This window comes from Scomber scombrus, chromosome 3, assembly GCF_963691925.1.
Source record: "Scomber scombrus chromosome 3, fScoSco1.1, whole genome shotgun sequence".
NCBI classification, from domain to species: Eukaryota; Metazoa; Chordata; class Actinopteri; order Scombriformes; family Scombridae; genus Scomber; species Scomber scombrus.
In genome coordinates, this window is record NC_084972.1 from 28,210,640 (window position 1) to 28,234,866 (window position 24,227).

Consider the following 24,227-nt stretch of genomic DNA (forward strand, 5'->3'; position numbering starts at 1 on the left):
AGTCATTTTGTGCAAAAATGCATTTAAAAGTTGATGTGAAGCTTTGACTTGAAGACTTTGGCTCAGAAAAGACTGTAATGTTGAAAGATATCTACTTGACCCTTGACTCATCTTAATCGTTGAAGCTTCATATTAGCTTCAGATAAACTTTTACATACATTTTCACACAGAAGGAGGACTGTGGATTTTTTTGCTTCCCATCTCTTACATTGTAAGATTATTATCAAGGGATCTTCTAATGGTCAGTATGAACAGAAGGAATTATTATGACATGATTATTATGATAGGAAAACCTATTTGGGCACCTGACTGTTGTTTTAAGACACAATAGAAAAAAGTGAACCCGTCCTTTAAGGGTGAAAGCGGTTTGTTTGTAAATTACAGTTTTATTCTGAAAGCTTGACAGGAAGTTGTGTTTCGCTGACGTAATTGCAAGCTGGCAATAGTTTATAGTGGTTGTGTGTAGGGCACGGAGAGATTGTCTGGATTTAGTGAAAAACGAGTTGATCAAACAGCTGCAGGATGAACAGCGCAGGTAAGATTTAAAACACACGACAGGACACTAAATTACACAGGTGACCAAACTCAGCACTACACCACCTGCTACTGCTGCTGCTGCTGCATGTCAGACACTTAAACCCATCAGTAATCATCTATGCTGGCACTGCCTTCACATACTCTCAATGTCTTTGTTTATCTGTAAGTATATGAATTGTATTGAATTCGTTCTTGTTAAAGGATTGTATTAATGATAGTAGGTGACTGATTTTGAACCAGACCATATTTTTTTTTAAATGAGCTATTTAACTAACTCTAGTTGGTTACATCAATGCGGAAACTGAAATATTGATTATAGCACGCTGTCTGAAGGGAATAAATAAATAAATAATTACTTCAATAAATAAATAACCAGATCTGCCAGGTTACCGTTATAGTAACACATAGCTGGAGTGACTTTTAAACATTTTATAGCCTGCAGATACAAAAATATTTCACTACACTTCAACACGCAGGGGTGGAGCAGCGATTTTACAAGTGTAGGGGCTTCAGCTTCCTGTAGGGGGGCTGCATCCCACCCCACCCCACACACACACACACACACACACACACACACACACACACACACACTGACACGCACACACACACGCACACACACACACACACACACACACACACACACACACACACACACACACACACACTGTATTTACCATAACTGCTATGTACAGGCTATAAATATACATACACGCAGCCCATCAAGTGTGCCAGCCCTTCAGACAGTTTCACATCCATATGAACATTGAAATTTATGTGACTCTGATGACTCTATTATGACTGTGTTCGCGTGCGTGTGTCTGTGTAAACATGTATAGATAGATAGATATATTGATAGATAGATAGCTTGATTGATTGATTGATTGACTGGAATTCAAAAATTGATTTGGTGCTATTTTAACTGCAAAGTAGGAGAAATCGGAGTCTATAGAAAAGTGCCACTTATCCAATAGGCTACCAACTATTCTCCCTGTCGTCAGGTCGTATTTAAGGTACTTGCGGTAGATCCAATATAACATGAATGCAGAATAGACTCATTACAAACCACAAACTTGCGGCTTTTTAACTGTGAACGTGAGCCACTATCTTCATCAAATGTCCACGAGCGAAGAAATAGCTGGAGTAATGAGTTCCCAACAAACTAAAGGTGGGTTCAACATCTGAAATACTTTTGTTGTATTAGTGTGGCAAGTTAATACAAGTATTGATCATGTCACATGTAGGGCTTATTGTAAACTAATGTTACCATTTGCTGTTAGTCAACCTAGCTAGTTATAATCGTCAATTAAGCTAGCCTAAACCTACTATTAATTCCCAAGTAAGTTAGCTAGTTCAGAGTCCTGCACGGGATGGGTGACCCGCAAAATGTTGATGAAACGGGTGAAAAATACCCTACTGTGTAATATCTGGGTACAGGTCCAGTTGGACACATGCGGACCGCAGTTCTAATGTTCGTGTTTATGTGTCGCCAATGCAGTCATTGAAATGGATCCTGAGGAGTTGACGAGGAGAAGAAGAAGAGAGATTTTTTTTTGTATACATGTGGTAGACTGATTTTACGCAGGGTGCTGGTCGGGTTTCAGTTCTATTTAAAGTGGGTTGGGTATGGAATTTAATTAGTGATGCTGGCTGAGTGCGGGTTTACAAACAAGACCGATACAGGAGCTAGTTCTTGTGAAAGAGGGTGCGGTTACAGATACATAATTTGTCAAACATAAGATAATATTTAGCACTCATGGGACATGAAGCCGGTCGTCTGTTTAGCTGGCACAGACAAGCGAAAGGAAATGAGTAGTAACTTGATTGTTTCCATGTTGCCACATGTATCAGATCTCCTTCTAGTGATACAGTTTAACCTTGTTTAACCTCCCTACTGTTAATATTGGCTACTCCGCTTAAGATAAGATATTATTATTGCAATTATCAGCTTCATGTGGTTAATGTATCACAGTAAAAGTAATCAAGTATTATCAGTAAAAGGAGAAAATCAGGGAGGAAAGTTTGATTAACACAAAATTAATCAGAATCAGAAACTGTTTAATGGCAGGTAGTTTTACACATAAAAGGAGTTGACCTTAGTGTTTACCTATTCTGTATGCACAGCAAAGTTTAAATATGCTATACATATCATTGTTTGTGAGTGTTAGGATTTTATTTTTTTTTAAACCCAAAAAAACACTTTTTTTTCTTTCATTTCAGATGACAAACCACTGGACTATTGATGATGTATGCAAATGGCTCCAAAGCAATTTAACTGATGCAATACAGGCCTTCAGAAATACTGGAAACTCAGAAAATACCCAGTTTGTAATGTTGTAATGTTTCAAATATCACAATACTTGCAATACAGACAGCAATTGCACCATATTCAGCATTGTATGCAATATAGGTGGGTGCAAGAGGAGTTCGAAAATTGTCAGTTTTAGAGCCCACATGTATAGAAAACAAAGGGCTGCTATCAGGAGGCCAACAGATAATCATTATCAGAACAAAACTCTCTCAGAGGAAAATGAGGAGGACGAGGTGGGTGATGTGTAGAAGACTCCGAGGACTCACAGTCAGTCAGTAAAAACAGTTTGTCTGACTTACAATAATATAATATCCTGTTGTCAGGGCCACAGAAGAATGTGGCACTTTTTATCTTAAATCTACAAGAGAAACATCTTCTCCCCCAAAGTTTCTCAAGAAACAATTGTTGAAAATCTTCCATTTGTTTTTCTGTTTTTTTCCTACTGTATAATGCTGACATGATGACATAACATGGACTAATCAGCATGCAGACTAGAAGACCACAAGGATTTGGACCATCTACTTTCAAATCAAACAGTTTTTGACTGTGTCTTTGAGGAGGGCTGGGTATCGATAGTCAATCGACTGAAATAAATACCAAGTAGTATCAAAACGTCTTCTATCAAACGATACCTGCAATCAGTCCTCTCTGTACCCAGAGCTAGAAAATATGACTAATTGTATAGACCTGCTCACACCCATCAATGCAATCATTGTTCAATATGTAATGAAGTGATTGGCACACTGCCCAGCCAATCATGAGGAATGGTGACATTTTTACGCTATTTAATGCTTGTATTCACATGATGGGTATCGAATGAAGTATTCAGTTGGTATCGGTATCACTTAAAGGGTACTTGGATTGGCAATGGTAGCGTAATTTTTTTGACGGTACCCAGCCCGACCTTTGAGTACGTAAAGTATGAATATAAATTGCTACAATTTAGCAAAGAAAATCTGCATCTGGTGCTGCCAGTCCAATGTGTTAATGGGGTTAAATGAAAGCGGAAGGAAGACTCTTTATAGCAATGTTCTCACACTCATTTTGGTTAAAAGGCCACAAACAGCCCAATTTGATCTCAAGTGGGCTGGAGCAGTAAAACCACTGCATAATAACCTACAAATGATATATGATGTATATTATAACTTTACTATAAGTGACAACTTTCAAGTGCTCTTTGAAAGTCTTCATAGATGGAAGTATTTTCCATGCCTGTCCATTGTGCAGATATCTAAGTACTCTGCGCATACATTTATACACACATAAAAATAATTCATAAATGAAGTTACTGCTGTGTATTTCACTATTGGAAACCTAACACCGAATTACAAATCTCAGTTAAGGCAAATAACTTGTGTCTTCTTTTAGTATACCAGCTCTATCAGAGGCCTCTCATACGTTCTCATACTGTTAGTATAGAGACAGTAGGAGTAGCATGCTAGGCTAACAGTCTGTCAGCTGTGGGACTTTATATATCCATGCCGTGACATCTTTTAGAGCACACAATCACTGCCTAACATGGTTCAGAGACACTGCAGCTACATCTTATTTTTACACCGTCTCTAAGGCTACAGACAGTACGACACAGCTATGTTAACGATGCTAGCCATGCTAACTTGCTGCCAGCCACAATTCAGGCTACTAAATGGATCTGTCACGTCTCTTTGTGTCTTTGTTTAATTTGAGATTTAGTGTGGTTTTGTTTTCTCTGATGTATAATGTTGAGTCAAATGTCAACCATATTCATCATTAACTCGTTTACCCACCCCTTTTTTGTTCATGCAAGTTACACCAAGCAGTGAGTAGGCGTAAGTATTTTGTTAAAATTCTTACTAATACCACGAGTGATGCAACTAGTTTTCAAATGTTGTGTAAATTTCCATTAGTTCTCATGTGACCGATCACAAACAGCAGTCTTTGTCTGTGGTTCCAGAAAACAGAGCAGAGTGAGAGCTCGTTGCCTCTTTCTGCTTGAGTGCCCTGGTATCATGTTATCCCACCAATATTTAAACTTGACTTACTGGAACAGCTGCGGGCACTGTGGGTGGAGCGGGATCGGGAAGGAGGAATTTCCCTTCAGAAACAAGTCTTGTTGAATTAAACACAGATGCTTATTTTCTGTAAACTGAGAGTTTTATAGAAGAGCTGGGAGCTGCTTCTCTTCACTGTTTCACCAATTTTCTGATGAAAGTGAACCATGTGGGGGGAAAAAAGCCTCTGATGTGCAAAGAGATCTAACAAATGAAATGGCAGCCAAGGGACTATAAAAGATGATTTTACTTTATATTAAATATAGTTTAATGTTTGCTTTTGTGGGTCACATACCTGATATTTACCTCATACATCATCTCTCCTAATGATAGCCCCCATTAAAAGATGGAAAAGTTTTTTGTTTTTTTTAGAGACTAACTAAACTGGACAAAACCATTTTGACTCCCTTCAGTCCCTTTTTAAACCATCATTTTGTGTTTATGAAGAGATTCATTGTCTTTCTCATTTAAAAAAAAAAATGAATAACAACTGAGCACTAGACTGTTTCTAGCACCATCATGAAGTTCACATCTGTGGTTTTGAGTGAAATATCTAGATTTTGAATTTATTCTTATGAAATCTGGTTCATATTCACGGTCTTTGTGAATTTTAGTGGGCATACCCATGCATTTTCTTTGAGATCAGATTTTTAAGATCAAATGTCCTCAAAACTGGTAACATTCCCATCAGCCCATCAGGGATCTTGTAATGGTCAGCATGAACATGAGGAATGGTTACAGTGAGAAATAGCTAATTAATGTTCATAAGGGCACCTGCCTTCTGTTTTAAGACAAACTTTAAAAATTGTGAATCTATCCCTTAAGTGTCGTTGTCAAATACATGTACTGATTGGGACTGATGAAGAGATATACATTTGGGCAGAGATGTGATAATTGTGATTTTAAACTGGTTAAATATGCAGACGACATGGCCTTAGTTGGGCTTCTACAAAGAAACTACTCTGTTACTGAAGCTGCATATTTAGCCTAGGTAAAAGCTTTCGAAACCTATTGTCAAAGCAGCCAGCTTGTCATTAATGTGGATAAAACAAAGGAACTGGGACTCTCCACAAAACAGGATGTGATCACTGTCACTCATATGCCAATCTGTTGAAAGTGTGGTTAGTATCTTGGTACAGTTCTGGACTCTCAGATGAGCTGCTCTGTTAATACAGAAAAGAAGCTCTCTAAGATAGTAGTCTTAGCCAGTAAAATAGTTGGTTCACCTTAAACCTCTTTGAACCAACTGTTCACTGGGATGACGAGGAAGAAAGCGAGGAGCATTGTTGCTGACAGCTCTCATCCTCTCTCTGGCCAGTTTGAGCTTTTGAGCTTTAGAGTTTGAGCGCTATAGAGTTCCTTTGGCAACCAGGAATGTTTATAAGAAGTATTTTATCCAAAGTGCGATTTTATGGATTTTATGGTGTTTATGTAATTTCTGTATACTGTACTTCTGTTATTGGTGAAACAAAGACTTTCCACCATCGTAGACAATAAAGTTTTATTCTATTCTATTCTATGATTTCGTCTATGGCTTTTGTCTGAATGTCCTGCCCTTTTGTGTCTTTGCTGATCGCTGCCTTGGTCTTACTGTATAAAATGTTTCCATTTCATTTGCTCTGGGTCAGTCTACTGTCTCAGACTCACTCTGTGTCAATGATAACTTGGGATATCAATAAACACCACCATCACAGCAAACTTTGAACCAGAAAATAAAGATGATAAAGTTGATGATTTTGTGTTTTTCCAAAGTCCAAAAGTGATACCAGAAAAGCTCTCTGGTGATTTGATGTAAGTCCTGTTTCCTGTTATTTATTCCAGCGGCGTACCCCCCTCCCTCCGCCCCCCCGGCCAACATGTTTGGCAACGTGCCCGGCTATGAAGACATCATGTCAGGAGGAGGTGAGAAAAATGAAACCCACAACTTTTCACAAAAATATGTATCATTGACAACTACTCTAAATGTGTTATTGTTACCACAGGAGGTTACCTGCCCCCTCCCATGCCCCTCGAGCCTATAGCCCCGCCCCAACCAGGCCCCACACCTGACAACTGGAAGTAAGACCTTGCATCACTTGGTCTCACTGTTTATCAACCTGCTCAACAAGCAGCCAGCAGGATGCTCATGTTTGTCTATGTCTGCTGGGTGTACTGTAGAAAGGCTGCACTCAGAAAAATATCCTGTCAGAACTTAATCTGTGTGTGTGTGTGTGTGTCTGTGTGTGTTATAGCATCCCGTCTATGTCTGAGGATGAGGCCCGTGAGGCATTCAAGAGCTATGTGTCAGCTCAATGCTGCTATAGAAGCGGTCCTGCTGAAGATGGAGTCATCACCAACACGGAGCCATCCAACACGTACAGGGTAATCTGATATTTATACTCTTAATGTTGTTGATGATGGATCCTCCAGTCAGCTGATCTGATCCAAAGCATTGATTGGTTCTGGTTTTGGGGGGTTTTGAGGGCTTTTTCACACAACTTTCTCCAATAACATTTTTTGAGAGTGTTTTTTGACTACAGTTGAGCACATACATTTTTTTACTGGATCATTTTTGAAATTGGAGACAGACAGGAAATATGGAAGGAGTATGACAAGTAATATGGCTGCTGCATGCATCTAAACTGGTGGGCTTTCTGAGATAACGTAAAATATTCGTCTTGGAGACCTACACAACACACACCCCTGATTTTACCACTGTAACGGCATGTTACATGACACCCCTGAACTTTAACCCTAACCATCTCACTGCTCGTGCCTAAACCTAAGCAAGTACGACTGTCATGTAATAAAGTGGCTGTTTCGTGTAGATACTGCGAGTACACAAATAGACCTACTTGTAAAACTCTCATATAAAAGCCAAAAATCTAATAATGGCCAAGACTCAAATAATATCCTGGGGCATGGCCAGCACAAATGTATAGAAATTGGGTAGAGGGTAGGAAGGTTGCATACTACCAACAGCTTACATTGTACATTTTATATAATGCACATTACAGCAAAGCACTAATTCCATCAGTATTACAACAGAGTCACGTTATACTCACCACTTAGCAGAAATCATGTTTTCATATCCTAATTAACTCCAGTCATTTCCTCTTTGCTGAACTCCTGATTGACGATAAGCTACCATCACTAAAACTATATACTGCCTGGTGGTTTTTTCATATTATAGGACGACCTAAAAAAGGAAATCTGCAAGACCTTTTAATGTGAAAATTCTGGAGGAAGTGTTGTTTCATTCTTGTCAGCTTATCATTTTTAAAGGGGGAAAAAAGAAGGGAAAAAAGGCCAGTTTGACCTGACATAACTCCTGCTTCTTAGTACTGTGGAAATGATCAAGTCAGCACGACAATATGGGTGAACAATGCTAAATGGGGAATGCTAAATGGGCCACTCCTTAACTTTTTTTAAATGAAACCAAAATGTACTAAGAAAGTGGTGCGTTTCCTCTTTGACATTGAGAGCTCACATAAGCATTGGCCATGATAACAGGTAAATGCGGCCTTTAGCATCTGTGTGGTGCCTTACAAATTAGGCAGCATTTCCCATTGAATTATCAGGTTTCACTGTGTGCCATCAAGCCACTGAGGAAAATGCACTCTATTTCTCAATACAGCAAATTTCATTCAAATGCAGTAAATGTTTTGATTACAATATATTTTTATTATGTTAGTTTTAAAATGAGAAAGAGTTAACCTTACTGTGTAGATAAATGCAAAATAATTATTCATTTTGAGGTTTTCGGATGGTTCCATCTGTCAATCACGGGGGTCTCGGACACCTGGGCCCCCCCAGTATTTCACACACTGGTTTATAGCCCGATCCTTCAGAGGAATCCACCCGAGTTGACATCAAGTGTGCCATCCCTTCAGACAGTTTCACATCCATTTATAAACATTGAAATTCATGTGACTCTGATGACTGTATTATGACTGCCATGTGACCTCTGAGAAGCTCATGTGGCATCAACATGTGATGAATGATATTAAGCTGTGTGCATGTGTGTATCTCTTGTTAAATTTCCTGTGTGTGTGTTCTGTAGTACCGGCTGGAGACGTTCACCGAGTCCAGGTTGACTGAGTGGGCCACCAAACCTCATGAAGGTACACACACAAACACACACACACACACACACATACACACACACACACACACACACACACACACACACACACACACACACCCACACACACACACACACATTTGAACTTTTATACATGTGAGGACCCTCATCGACATATCTGTGATTGACATATGATGTATAATGTTTCTCTTGTGTGATTGACAGGTGAGCCGGCTGACTTCTACACTGAGACCGCCCCCCGGCCCTGGGAGGTTCAGGCCACGCCTCCCAACCTCTTCACCAATCACACACAGGAGATCCGTGTGCCCTACACCGCCTCCATAAAGGTAATTGCTTAACATGAGCTGTGTGTTCGCAGTCAGTTTGGTTTGGCTAGTTTCATCTGTCAGATAACTGAAGCATCAGTACTGTTGCTATGGTTACCCACAGTTTACTTTAACTTGAGCTCTGATTTTGAATTGTTGATCTGAGGTGTTTTTCATATTATAAACTCCTGACCACCATTCAGAAAGCAGGATGGTCTCATGCCATGATAAATTTAGGAAAAATATTTTGGGCATCTTTGAGGAAGTTGGAGAGGTCCTTGAGAAAGTTCTGCTGATCCTTGAAGAGGTCTGGGGGGTCATTCAAGAGTTTTTACAAGCCTTTGAAGAGGTAACAAATGTCTGTGAGGGGTTCCTGAAGTTATTGAAGATGTTTTTCGTGCCTTTGAAAATACTAAATATTTAAGGGGTCAGTGGTTTCAAGGGTTTCCTTGAATCCTTGAGAAGGTCTTTGAGAAGGTTACATAAGGCCTTGGGAAGCTTACAGTGTTCATTTTAAGAAGTCCAGAAGATGTTACAGTCCTTGAAAAGTTCCCCGGGGTCTTGGAAAAGATGGAGAAGGAACCATGGCGCCTTGAAGAACATGAATGCTTCAGGAGGTTCCCTGAGTCCTGGAAGGTGTTCAGGGCTCCTGGAAGATGTCCAAGTGATCACCAAGGAAGTTACATCGGGCTGTAAAGATCCAAGATCCTTGAGAAGGTCCAAACACACACACGTCCTTAAGGTCCTTAATTCTTTTAAGTTGTAGTAGAAGTACTTGAATAGGTTCCAGCCAGGGTCTTGTAGGGGATTTAGGAGATTATGCCTTGAAAGGTTGTTGTGGAGGTTAAAATAGTCCTTGAGGAGGTCCACAGGGCCTTGAGGAGCTTCCATGGATCCTTGAGAGGTTCCTTAAGTTATTGAAGATGTTTGTTTAAAAGGGTTCACATGGAGGACTTTCCATAGGGCCTTGGAAAGCTTCTGGTCTTTCCTGGAAGAAATCCAGGACATAAGCTCCAGAAGTCAAGAGTTACTTAAAAGTTTCCTGGTGTCTTGGAAAATATTTAGGAGAATACACATGTGCTGGCTTGGCTTGACTCAGCATGTCTGCCCAGCATTTAAGGGATTTGCATATCTCAGACTACCTGCTTGAAGGTATGTCTTTAAATGATGACAAGCTTGTCTTGAGTTGAAAAGCAGCAGGCTATAAATGTCATGGCTATGACTAGTGAACAAAGTTATGACTGTACAGCAGTGGATGAACACATTTCATTTCCAATAAATTCTTCACAATAAAAGTCCCCCATTATTTTGTTATTTAAAATCTTATCTAAAATGAAACAGCAGCAGGAAATCTTTTCATATGCAGTAACTTAGCTCGGCACCGATACGGCTGAAAGCAATCATGAAATGGTAAAATAAAGCAGATATCTGAAAGTACAAACAGGGGTTCCGTAGAAAAGATAAACTTACAAAACCGCTTGCTTACAAAACAAATCACAAAGATTTAGTCTGAAGCTACAAAAGTACTGAGAGCTGAACACACAGAAACTCTTCAACATGTCTCTCTCTTTCTCTCTCTGGTCCCCAGCATAGACATGTGATGAGTCTCGCAACACAGCTTGTTTGAAGGGAAGAAGCAAAAGAAGGGGTGTCGGCAGTATATGTCACCACAACCCGCTTGGAGGCAGTTTGGATTTAAAGATTGAGACAATAATGCCTTAGGGTCTCCTTGAGAATTTACAAATGGTGCTTGATGTCCATTAGGCCTTAAAGGGGTCTCTTAAGGGGGTTTCACAGGCGCTTGAACATCCATGGAGTTCTCAGGATCCTTTGAGATGTTTTGGTGGTCAATGAAGAGCTTCCCCTGTGTCCCAAGGAGGTTAATCACGTCTTTGAGAAAGTTCTAGATGTTTTTTTGTGGTTTTTTTAGACCTTTCAAGAGTCCTGAGTGAGCTGGCCGCTAACATTGTGCGTAGCATCAATGCTGTTGCTATGGTTACCTGCAGTTTAATTAACCTTGAGCTGTGATTTTAGAACAGAGGCGACACTGCTGACCCGAACAATGATTGATTTTAACTCTGATGTGAAGCATTTTTACAGCCTCATGGTGTCAGTGTGACTCCAACAGACTGTAAAGTTAATTTTAACACGTGTGTGTGTGTGTGTGTGTGTGTGTGTGTGTGTGTGTGTGTGTGTGTGTGTGTGTGTGTGTGTGTGTGTGTGTGTGTGTGTGTGTGTGTGTGTGTGTGTGTGTGTGTGTGTGTGTGTGTGTGTAGGACTGCCACAGCTGCCATGCCACAGGGACGATGCCGTGTGAGGAGTGCCATGGAAATGGATATGTAAGAATCAATCAATAATCATAAATAAATAAATTAGTAGTTTAATGAGCTGATCCTTTAATGTGTATATACAATGAAACCATGATTTTTCGTGTGTGTGTGTGTAGAAACAATGCTGGGTGTGTAACGGCAGTGGGTCGAAGTCTGACGAGAACTGCAGCCACTGTAATGGTACTGGCAAAGACAGGTACTGCAAGGAGGGCGGGGAGTCCTGGTGGTCTTCTCATGCCACATCCCATTTACAGGTTTTCAAAATAAAGAGAAACGTCAGAGAAGATCTAGTTGTGCAGGTGCATGTCCTGCCATTTTAATCACCGATTGTATGATATCATATAGTTTCATTAATAGAGACCTGCTACTTATAAATAAAGAATGTCATAATCTTAAATAAAAAATCCTTTGCATTATCTGCATCACCTTGATCTAGTTAATGATAATGCTTCATTCTTGTGTCTTTCAGGATAATTATTTGCAAATTAAATACATAGGAGGTGCTGAGTAGGATGTGCAGACTTCCTTTCAGGCTGCATACAGCCCCCCACTAGCTTATATGTTGCCCAAGAGGTAAAACCAGGGCATAAAAGTCTGTAAATAACTCACTGGTTAATGCTTAATTGCTGTGAGTGCAGTGTAACAGTGCAGACAGCCGGACAGTCAGAGGACACAGATTAAATACATTTTAGTGAATTAATCTATCTGAAACTTTTTGGTAGGAACTAAAGTATGATTCAGAAAGATGAGCAGAACTTGTTATTGAGTTAGAACATGAAAAAGAGCAGTGTGAACTTAAGAGTCTAGTCAGTACACTGAAGCATGTGAAGTATGCCTTACATGTCAGAGTCTCACTCCCTGTGTGCGTGCGTGTGTGTGTGGGTGTGTGTGTGTGTGTGTGTGTGTGTGTGTGTGTGTGTGTGTGTGTGTGTGTGGGTATAGATGTTCAGAGTGCAATTCCCATGGAACGAAGGATTGTGAAACTTGTAAAGGAAAACGACAACTGCTGACCTACATCAAGCTCAAAGTGGAGTGGTGAGTACTGATACTACAACCGTTCCATGGACCTTAATATCCACTTTCCACTAGGTGAGGCTACAGCTGTAGGTAGCTCTGTGTATTTTGGACATGAACATGCACCATACAGTGTAGCAGAGAACCCAAGCTACCAGGAAGGGCACCGGGCTTTGAAGCCAATTTGACATAGTTAAATTATGTAATAACAACATCACGTGATGACACTGGGCCCACTAAGCAGCTTTGATAGGAATGAAGGGGCCCCCGCCTCTGACACTGTATCCAGTTCACTTTATACATCCATGAGAGAACCAGCTGCTGATGGCTAGCATCTAGGCTAGCAGTTATAAATGTTTAAAAAGGTATCTTTTGGTTGCCGCTCAGCAACTGCTTTCACTTTACAATCATCATTACAGCACCAAAATAATCTGTGTAAGATTTCTCTGCCTTACGGTGGTAAATGTTATCTAATAAGGAAGCAGCAATTGGGCAGAAAATCGCCCAATCTGGCAACATTTCTTGGGAGTTTTGCAGTTATTTGTGGCGTACAGTGTCAACCAATCGGGGGCAACCAGGAAAAGCACACAGACACCCCCTTCGGCACACAGACAAAGTAGAGACAACAGTAGGCGGCGCTTTTTCATTAGTCATCGCACGTTTCTGTAATTATGTATGATTATGTGAGAGAAACAGCTGACATTTCTACACATACACACACAGAAACACACACACACACACACAGCACAAGAGCCCCACAGCCCTTAATGGAACACGTTAAGAGGATCCTTGAAAAGATTCCTAGAAAAGGTTTGTGGGGATTTGGTTTCAAATCTTGCTTAAGAAGTTTCAGCGGGCTTTATAGAGCTTTGAGGGATGTTTGACCCACTGTGTGTAGGATTTGAACATTCCTGACTTTGGTACCCCTCGTAATGTGTGTTTCCTAAAAAGAACAATCACACATTGGTGCTACAACAGGGTCCGAGATACCGCGGGGAACGGTGATAGGCTATTTGTGGTTTTTACTCAAATTTCGTAATGCTGGCAAAGATTTTTCAGAGTGAATAAAACATGAGGCCTGTTGAAAAAAGGCTGTTACTTCTCCTTTTCAGTAACAAATCCACTGCAAACCTTCAGCTCACTGTGACTTCCGCTCTTTTTGCAAAGTGACTGAAAGACTGTTAACACAGTAACTGTGGGGGACATGATGAAAGCCCAATATGGCTTAATCACAGACAATACATCTGTTTTGACTTTTGGTCATGATGTAACAAGGTGAAATTAAAACCTACAATGCAAATATCTATGATGGGACTCCTGATGAGTATCTCATTTTTCTAAAAATAGAAATCTTATGACATAAAATAACTTGAAAGATGATATGATAATATACATCTCTACACAGTTTTAAATTATTTTCTTAGTGGTTTCAATTCAGCCGGACTTAATTGTTGCTTGTGATTTGTCTGTCTTGTTTTTACATGTGATTATGTTTTTTATATGTTTTTCTATTTTTTAACCTGTCTGCAAGCCAAGTTTCCCTTAGGGGACAATAAAAGCAACTGAACTGAACTGAACTGAACACATTTGGCTTAAATGAAGTCTCATTTTTAAATGAAATGGGTCCACACTGTTGTTATAAATGATACGTTGGCCCCATCTGGTGGCCTAAAAATGAAACTGCATGATGTGAACATCGGCTGATAAAAATAAATGCAGCTAGAATTCAATCATATGTGTGTGTACAGTATGTGTGTGTAGTATGTGTTTATATGTGGATAGATATGTTTATATGTGTGTATCTATAAATCTATATAGTTAAGTGATAAATTATGTAATGTAATGTGTGTGTGTGTGTGTGTGTGTGTATAGGACTAACAATATGGAGGACCACGTGGTGGAGCAGAACTCTGGTCTGACGGCTGATCTTAAATCAGTGACTGGAAAGGAGCTGTTCAAGAACAGCCAGTACCTGGTACAGACACACACACACACACACACACACACACACACACACACACACACACACACAAACACACAGACACACAGTAAAATCAGTTAGTGGAGGTGATAAAGTTGCTCATTTTGTTGTCAGTGATTTTAAACACCTCACATGTCAGATTTCTTTGCTGTGTGATGTAGCACCACTGCTCAGTTTTCCAGAAGCTAAATATGCTTAATTTTATATTTCATAATATAATAATTCATTCTGACTTTATTGGAGGCACTCCTTATTTCATTCATGGTAGGTCGCTTCCATTATAATATGCTGCAAGAAACATTAACTCACCTCCCCTCATTATGTTCCTTAAATAAAAACTAAAACACTCCCCCATGTTGTACATTGTATGAAATGACCACACTGTTCAATTGTTGTAATTTATATGTGGAAGTTGTCAGGTTCAGTCAACCTAAAACATCATAAATATCAGACAAAGGAAGACAAGACACAGCGTTAGAGTTATTTACTTGCAAGGAGAACGGACAGAGATACGCTCCAGTTACCTCCAACCCGCTCTGAAAGCGTATCTGTCCGAACCCTCTCTTTTTATTCCACAACAAGGGAGTTTCCTAGTTACATTGCAGTTGTTGCTCTAACGAGGGGATTTCACACTGAAACAATGTAGTTATGATAATATGTTTGCATATACACATGAACATTCTAGCCATGACGTTCTCTTTCTCGACATCGCCCTGGAAACTAGTTATTATTAGGTTTCGGTCAATATTGCGGTCAGGCTGCAGTTCCTCTTTTGATATCGCGGTTGAGTACGTCAGCCAGGTGTAACTTCCTGAAAAACACTTCAAAACACACACACAACTCTTGCACAAGATAATAACATCTTTAGAAAGTATAAAGACAAAATATGAGATAACATATATACAATTATTCCAACAGAAGTCTAATTGTGAATTGTACATCATTAACAAAAATACAGTATATTATTCAAATAAATCACTGAAATATAACATGCAGAAAGCTGACCTCACACAGGTGTAGTGGAGCTAAAATATGTGAAGTTTGTTCTTTGGATTGCTCCAGGTGAAATGTCACAGAGTCATTTACAGGATGCTGCTGATGTCTGTTTTATTATCTTGTCAGCTCTACCCATTAATCGGGTTCCCAAACCCGGTTATCGCTGAAGCTTCTCAGCGTCTGGTCACAGAGCACCAAAGCAAGTACGCCCAGAATTCCAGGATCCTGCAGCAGGTAAGACAGCAGACAGCTCCTTAAGATTTAACACATTTAGGAAATAATTGAAGCTATAATTAAAATATTTAAATGCATTTTAAAGGATGCAACATATCATCTGTCAAGATGGATAAAAGTTGGCGTAATCCAGTATGTGCACAAAGACTGCTAGCCTTACTCCATCAAAAAAGAAAATAATCCACCTTCCAACAACTCTAAAGCTGTTTATTCATATGTTTTGTATCTAATTTGTCTAGCCTGTATGCCAACAAAAGTGTAAAAGAAATGACAGAAATGTAAGGGTTAGTTACAGGCTGAAGAGAAGAGAAGGCAACACACTGATGAGATGCTCTTCTACAAACTGGTGCAAACTTCAATGAACCGTTTTGTTCATTTTGACATCTAAGTCACAAAAGTAAAACATGAAAGAAAGGTGCTTTTCTGACTTCATTTGCAACACCAACAGAAACCAGACTTCAAAAACAGTGGACACAGGTGATGACCAAAAACGACCAAAAACCGGAGGAAGTAACAGCCAAGATCAAAGATAACTGGATTTGATTCTTGTTGAACACATGATTCTGATTTTTCACACATAAACACACAAAATAAAATATTTTAAAGTGGAGCAAGCAACATTTTCTGCTGAAGCTTAAAGCATGCCTGCTGACACTGATAATATTATTAAACTATATCTTAAAATGTATGCAATAAAGTAGTAGTCAGTTAAGGTGTAATCGATGTTAAACCATGTAGGGAGCTGAGTTGTTAGTTTTTAAGTACATGTTGAAAGTAGTTGAATTAACAGTTGAAAAATTAAGTGTCAGCCGTGAGAGGAGGAGATGAAGCGAGCTGAAATGTAAGAAGTCGAACAATTATAACTTCACCTGAAACATTGGAGTAAGTTGGAGTGTGTTCACTGTAAATGGTTGAAGTCCCAGCAGTTTAAATCTCAGTTGAGGCGAGTCTTTATTCAGTATCATCTAAGCGCCCACTGTGATAGAAAGTGAACAAGAGTATCCAAAATATTGAAACTGTTTTGGATAACCTTTTCTCTCTCTCTCTCTCTCTCTCTCTCTCTCTCTTTTTTTTTTCTCTCTCTCTCTCTCTCTCTTTTTTTCTCTCTCTCTCTCTCTCTCTCTCTCTCTCTCTCTCTCTCTCTCTCTCTCTCTCTATCTCTCTCTCTCTCTCTCTCTCTCTCTCTCTCTCTCTCTCTCTCTCTCTCTCTCTCTCTCTCTCTCTCTCTCTCTCTCTCTCTCTCTCTCTCAGAGGCAGACAGTCGAGTTGATCCCCATCACTAAAGTGAACTACAAGTGGAAAGGTGACTCCTACACCTACTATGTCTATGGCAACGAGCGCCAAGTCAGTGCCGACGATTACCCGGCGACTTGCTGCTGTGTCATCATGTAAACACACAGCTCACCTCAGCTGTTACTCTCATTATTGTTTCTCTTTTGAAAAATCACCCCTCCCCCCAGGGCAACTTTTAACCAATCCCTGCATCAATCAAGATGCAAAAAAAAAAGGTTCAATCAGGAGAATGATTGCAACCACTCAAACATATATATCATTATATATATATAAATATATCAATCTTACCTGCTTTCAGGAGCAGCTATAACATGTTAATCCATTGGTTCCCAAATGCTGGAGTCCTACCTGTGTAGTAAGTTATACTTTCTACAGCATACATACAGATATACATAGACATTAATATCTCCACAGCTACTGGATGGATTGCCATGAAGTTTAGTACATACATTCATGTCCCATTAAGGATGAATTATAATCACTTTGGTGATCATTTGACTTTTAAGATGGGGCCATCATCATTTCAAAATTATAATTTGGCCAATACTTTGGTTTATACCTTGGCAAATACCTGCAAAAACACAGACATTCCTCACAGTCTCAGCTGCACTTTGTGTTTAGTGCTAATTAGCAAATGTTAGCATGTTAATATGCAAAACTACAGACAGTGAACATGGTCAACATTATACCTGGTAAACAACAACATGGTATCATTGTCATTGTGAGAATATTAGCATGCTGACTTTAGCATTTAGCTCAAACCACGACTGTGCCTCAGAACAGCCTCACAGAGCAGTAGGGCCCTACTGTAACTCCACCCATTTGGGAATCAGTGCCTCAAACAAGTGTTATGGGGGTTACTTTCACCTGAACCAACACCTAAACCAACCCTGACACTGAAGCAGTCACCTCCTGCTGCGCACTTAGAAAAAGACACCCTGGAGGGAATGGATATATGTGTTTGTCTTTGTGTTCCCAGAAACTATTGCTCAGTTCTGGCTCTCTACCTCCGGTTAAAGTGCTGTGATGCTCCATCAGGCGTCCCAATGACAGAAAATGATGGAACTGTACTCTGTCATATCAAGAATTAAATTTGAACTAGATTAATTTGTATTTATTGACATCAAGAACTGAACTAGAATTTTAACTTTATAAAATCTTGTCCCTTATGTAAAGGGGGGAAAAAAGTAAGTTCAACCAGCCAACTGTAGTCTCCTCTGTGTGTCTGTGTGGACGCTTGACAGTGCATCATGTCTCTGACTCTATGAACACTTACCAAAGGCAGTTTTCTATTACAAAACACTTTTCCTCAACAGTTTACTGAAAACACATGCCAGTGTGTCAATTGATGTCCTCAGTATTGCAAGGAAACCTCATATAACCTCAAGAACAAAAAAGTCCATCTGACTTCCTTTTGAGGCCTTAACCTTTTATAAGAAGCCGTGGAGCTGCCAGAAACAGAATAAAGAGCAGCAGGGAAAAACAGGAAATATGAGATTTTCTTCTGACTGAAGTGAATACAGTATGTGTGTTATATAACACTTTACCTGTGTGTAATGGGATAGCAGAGGAGGGTTAGGGGTTTGAATCTGAAATATTGTTAATAGAATAAGAACAGACTCTGTTTCACTTGGTTCCTACTTCGGTTCTTCTTCTGTGGTTTAATGTTACATAAAGGTCAAAACCACTTCAATGTTTAAACTGTGGAGAACTGAGGTTTGTGACTCCAGACACAAAATAAGTCCCAGTTTTTTTGTTTTTCCTGAGGAAGTGGCTATTGGCACAGTTTCCTCCGTGTCAATGGTCCATTTACTTTTGGTATGGAAGTATTACCCATGCACATCAGTATTGATTGTGCAAGACTACGTGATCGTATCCAAATTGTTCCAAAATGGAGGAATATTTTTATTTGTAGGTGATATGTCAATCCTCCCCATGGTTTGGGTTAAATTGGTTAGCTTTAGTGACATAAACCACTTGGTTAGGGTTAGTGAAAGATCATGGTTTGTGTTAAAAGAGTAAAATACAGGAAAACAGAAAAAAGTGCTGTTTAATGTCACTAAAAAGCCAGATGACAGTCAGAATGTCCAGTAAAAACCTGCCATTTAACGACACTTAAATGCCAGATGGGATGGTGGAAAATGTCCAGTTAGTGGTTTACAAGAGGTTTTGCAATAAATTCCAGAAACCCACTCTGTACCACCAGAACAAACCACTATCAGCACGGAAAACCAGTCCGGACCAAAAGCCTGTAGACTACTGGCATGGGATCCCATTCTGTGTTAGTAGTCGGTAAATTATAGCTGTAGCCAGTGGCAGTTATTATAATGGTTAGCTTTAGCGACGTAAGCCACTTAGTTAGGGAAAGATCATGGTTTGGGTTAAAACAGTAAAAAACAGTAAAAATGTGCTGATCAACAGCACTAAAAAGCCTAACATGACGGTCAGAATGTCCAATTACAAAAATGTGCCTTTTAACGAAACTAAAATGCCAGATGAGATGGTAAAAAAATGTCTCCAAGAGATCCAGCAGTAAATTCTGGAAACCTATTCTGTAGCACCAGAAAGAAATTACTATCAGCGCGAAAAACAGCCTGTGGACTACTGGCAATGGGTCCTGTTCTGTGTCAGTAGTCGGTAAATTATAACTGTAGCTGGTGCCTTTTCTTAAGGCCCAGTCAGACAGAAAATTCATCCTTGCATCTTTATTAAAATTAAGTATCTATGAGCTTGGTGATGTAGTGACTCCACACAGGACTAGCTGGTGAACTGTATCTGCCAGCTCACTGCTAATATGCCAGCCAACCAGAAAAATGCATGCACTATTTATATGCTTTAGTCTGTGCTGTTTGCTCCTCCTTCATTCATTAAATAAAGGGTTATTGAAACATTAACTTAGTCGTTAGGGAGATGATAAGCTCACAGTTGATTTGAGAGATGTGTTTGTAGTATCATGTCTCTGTTATGGAGCAGTTTACACCCTGACAGCACAGATACAGATTAAAGAAAATAAGAGGGTGACACACAGCTGATACAGCTGAGTTAACTTCCTTTATTTTGGACTCTGTGGCTGGTCAAAGTTCACCAAAGTCAAATGTTAAGTGGAAAAACAGATTACCTAAACCACTGGTCACGTAAAATTAGTTCATTTCTATAAATTCACTCAGTAGATTAACAAAAATGTAGGTGTTTTAAATTCTTATGCGACTGGACATTACAGTTCAGTAAACGTCTGGCAGGCTGAATGAAACTTATTAGTGTGATTTCTGTGTTGAAAGACAAATCCATTATGTTCTGTGGGAAACAAAAAGTGTGACATGATGTTTTTCACATTCAGTTGTAATGATAGCAAACAAAAAGTGTTAAAACAGTGTTCCTTAATGTTTAATCTTGCTGCTTTTTAAGAACTAATGACATCATCGCTTCAACATATCAACATGATAAATGTTTGTATTATTGCCAAACTAAACTTTCATATTTCCTGTTTTGCATGAAGTGAATTTAAGCCTGAATGCTTGCTTCTTCCTCACCGTGGCTCTCAGCCTATTAGCTGGTAGAAAGAAAGAAAGAAGGAAGGAAGGAAGGAAGATGGAATAATGGCTGTGGCCATCAGAAGGGAGTTGCTGAAAAATTGGGTGCAGCTGGAGCAATCCTGCAGCAACCACAAACTGATGGTGTCCTGTGCCAACCTTGAATCTAAATATGTTAATAAGTCTTTTATGCCTTGAGCTGAGACAATTTTAAAAAACCTTTAGCCTTATAAAAAGTCTTTCAATGAACAATGCTGTTTTTGTTGGATCTCAAAAAGGTTCTTGGAGATTCATGTTTTCTACCTGACAACAGCAGTTTTAAACAGCTTTGACATTAAAACTCAGTAGAATGTAAAAGTGGATTACAGCCTTATTAATCTGGTCGAAGTCACAGATATATGGAGCATAAACGCAATTAAAGACCTACTGAGGTCAAAGCATTTCTAATATTTAAAGGGCTAATTCAGATATTTCCTTACCGTCAGATGTCTAGGTCGCAAGGATTCCTGAAGCTGCAGCTAACAGAAACAACAATGCAACATTAAACCAGACTAAAACTATTACTATAAACGGGCACTTTAGCGTGCGTTTTGGCTCCCAAGAGGGCACCTTAGCACGCGTTTTGACTCCCAAGAGGGCACCTTAGCACGCGTTTTGACTCCCAAGAGGGCACCTTAGCATGCGTTTTTCATCAATTGGGCAATGTGGGGGGGGCGACTGCTTGAAAACAAAGTGGAATATGAACATTGGTGCAATATAATCTCAGACTCATCTGGGTATTGTTCTATGCAAAATATATGCTTATAAAAAATGTTCACATTGTAATTTTAACTCTGTGAAGATGCCCAGAAACACCTCTTTAGATCTGTACACAGGGAAGGGTGGATGGTTTGAACATATGCATCTCCCAAATCTCTGACTTTGCACATCAAACCAAAAGACTGGTTGATACAACTTCCTGTCGGGTGTTTGGTTTTCCCCCAAAGTGGAAATGAAACTGTTACAGACTACTCCACCCAAAAGAAAAAATATAGACAGAATGGGCGTATGTACATATGTATAACCACAACATCCTGACCGCAGCAATGTGTGACTCCGATACATATTTAATTCATTAGAAACATAAATACAACCATGAAATGTCCAGCTGCATTAAAGTTATAAAAAATTATATAACCTGATCGTCTCCTCTTGATTCTTTGCACACAAAAGTTGTTTTAAAAAATCAGTAATTTCACACTAGTTTCACACTCACAGTTTCATCACATCAGGGCAAAAATATTTAATCCGTCCTTTAAAACTGTCTTCCTGCAGTACAGCGGATCTCCTGTAGAGGGCGATCTGTGTCGGACTCAGGTGTTTAACAGACTCTGCTGCCCCCTGTGGGCTGCCCTTAGTACAACCAGACGTCTGTGCCAAATAGGACGAAGCCACTTCATTTTTACAAGTTTTACTGTTAACATTCAAACGGCCGTACATGTTTGTTTGTTTTTTCACATTTAAATGTATTTGATAAAACAACCAATCTCACAGTCTGCATATCATAATGTCCATGTTGTCTGTTGTTTTTCTTTTTTCTTCTTACAGTTGTTTTTAGTTAGTTTGTTTTTTTTCTTTTTTTATCAGGGTGAATGTTTAATTAGTTGACTGTTAATTCTCTGACATTTGATTTTGAACACATTAAACATCAACACGTTTATTGTTTCATGCTGAAGTGATGCTGCTCGAACATAATTAACTTAGACTTGAGAATGTCCCTTTTATTTGCAGTGAAAATGGCTTTTAACAGCATTGTGACTAACAAATATGTCTGCTGGTAACCACATGGACCTGATAATGTCATTACCCTGTATAGTGCTTGTTAATACTCTGTTGTCAGATTATACATTGTATGTGACTGTTAAAAGCTACAAATAAACTCTGATACTCATCTGCTTCTGTCACATTTATTCACAACCACACAGGGGAAATGTTCACAGAGCTTATTATAGAGAAATGTTTCAGGTGATGATGATCCACAAGAAGCCATGTAGACATCAAAGCGTATGATATACAGGTTAATTAAACAGATCAGACAAAAGCAGGACCTTATAGCTGCAGTGGTCCGAGTGTTATCAATCAACAACCTTAAAGTAACTACAAGCAAAATCACTTTCTTTATCAGGTGAACTTGAATCATGAAAACTGCTCATCTACACTGGTTTAAGATGTATATGATATATACAATATATGTTGTGCATATGCTTCTTGATGAGTTTTATGAGCATTTTTTTCTAAATGTTGCATGTGCGTTGTCAAAGCAGTGAAAATATTTGCAGGGCATTGAACTGTTAGACCATGTTGGAATAAGACATTTAAGTAAAGTATAAATACATATGAAAACTACATTAAATGTAAAAGTCCTGCAGTGAAGTCCATAAGTATTATGAGCTCCTTATACCTCACTGCTCTTTCTTAGAATCACAATTTATTGATCATACACATAAATCATTGTCACAACAATGACCGTGGGAGCTATTTGTTTTTGTTTTGTAAAGTTTAGTTTTTGATTTTAGTTTTAGTTGTAAATATAATTCACTAATTATGAATAACTTTGTTTGTTTGATCAACTTTAAAGGTGTTTGCTTTATTTATATGAGGTTTTTGATCATATTTTTTGTTTGTTAGTTATTTGTTTAGCATGTGTGCGCCTGGGGTTATTTGAGTAGGTAGGCACATTGAGGACCAGCATGCACCTGGGTGGGCCTATGGTGGTTTTTTACCAGTGCAAGAGAAGCAGCAGGAGCCATGGCTTTGCTTTGTTCTTTTGTTTGTTTTATTATTTTGCAATAAATGAAGACAAAAATGCAAAACTCTGCAAAGGACATTCAACTTCTTTTACCTGCGTCACACCACATCCCCATGGTGCATCAGTGGCCTTTTGATTATATTTGGTTTAAAGTTTAATTTGTTTTTTGTCTGGACAAATGGCAACTGCAATGACCATAAATAGATAATGCTGCACCCTCTCTAATTGCACAGGTGTGGAGACCTCCTGGGAGTGCCTGTCACAATAATAATGGGTAGTGACATATCATGAATGGAGCTGGGGCCAAGCCCAGAGCACATACAGCCAGGGCCAGTTTCTTTGGATCGTATACATGCACAGAATTTAATTGTACTGCATTGTTTGACTACTGCAAACATTATTATTAGTAGTAATGATTTACTTTGGTCCTTATTATTATTATTACTTATAACTATTTTCCAAAAAAGAATGCACAAAAAATACATAAATAACAATAAGGTGTTAAACCAAAAGGAAAACAAAAAAGTATTGCATTATTTTTTGACTACATTTCACTTAGTGACATGTCTTCAGAAGTTTCACTCTAAATCACAATTGTTGACAAATTGAAGTGACTACAGCTAGATTATGTGTGGTTTAAAAAAAAAAAAAAATAGATTCAGGGTTTTCGAGAAAAACATTTGCAGCCCCAAAAGCCACCCACTAGCTCCACCCCTGGTGACATGTACAACTTGTCTGATAACAGAAATGAAGAAAAAAACAGAAATGAAAGAGAAAAAGAAATGAAAAACAAGAAC

At 39.0% G+C, this 24,227-nt stretch overlaps 1 protein-coding gene across 2 annotated transcripts; it reads left to right on the top strand.

Moving 5' to 3' along the window:
- Positions 1-440: 440 nt before the first annotated feature.
- On the top strand, positions 441-22,555 carry LOC133977891 (protein SSUH2 homolog). Of its 2 annotated transcripts, none has more exons than XM_062416190.1 (12): positions 441-535; positions 6,697-6,777; positions 6,858-6,933; positions 7,107-7,236; positions 8,918-8,978; positions 9,164-9,285; positions 11,541-11,603; positions 11,711-11,790; positions 12,537-12,629; positions 14,481-14,583; positions 15,712-15,819; positions 17,071-22,555. In XM_062416190.1, the coding sequence occupies exons 1-12, from the start codon at positions 523-525 to the stop codon at positions 17,209-17,211; spliced, it is 1,071 nt and encodes a 356-aa protein (XP_062272174.1). In that variant the 5' UTR covers positions 441-522; the 3' UTR covers positions 17,212-22,555. The 2 variants fall into 2 exon arrangements, with proteins under 2 accessions (XP_062272174.1, XP_062272175.1); XM_062416191.1 differs by having other exon boundaries at positions 6,861-6,933.
- Positions 22,556-24,227: the final 1,672 nt, after the last annotated feature.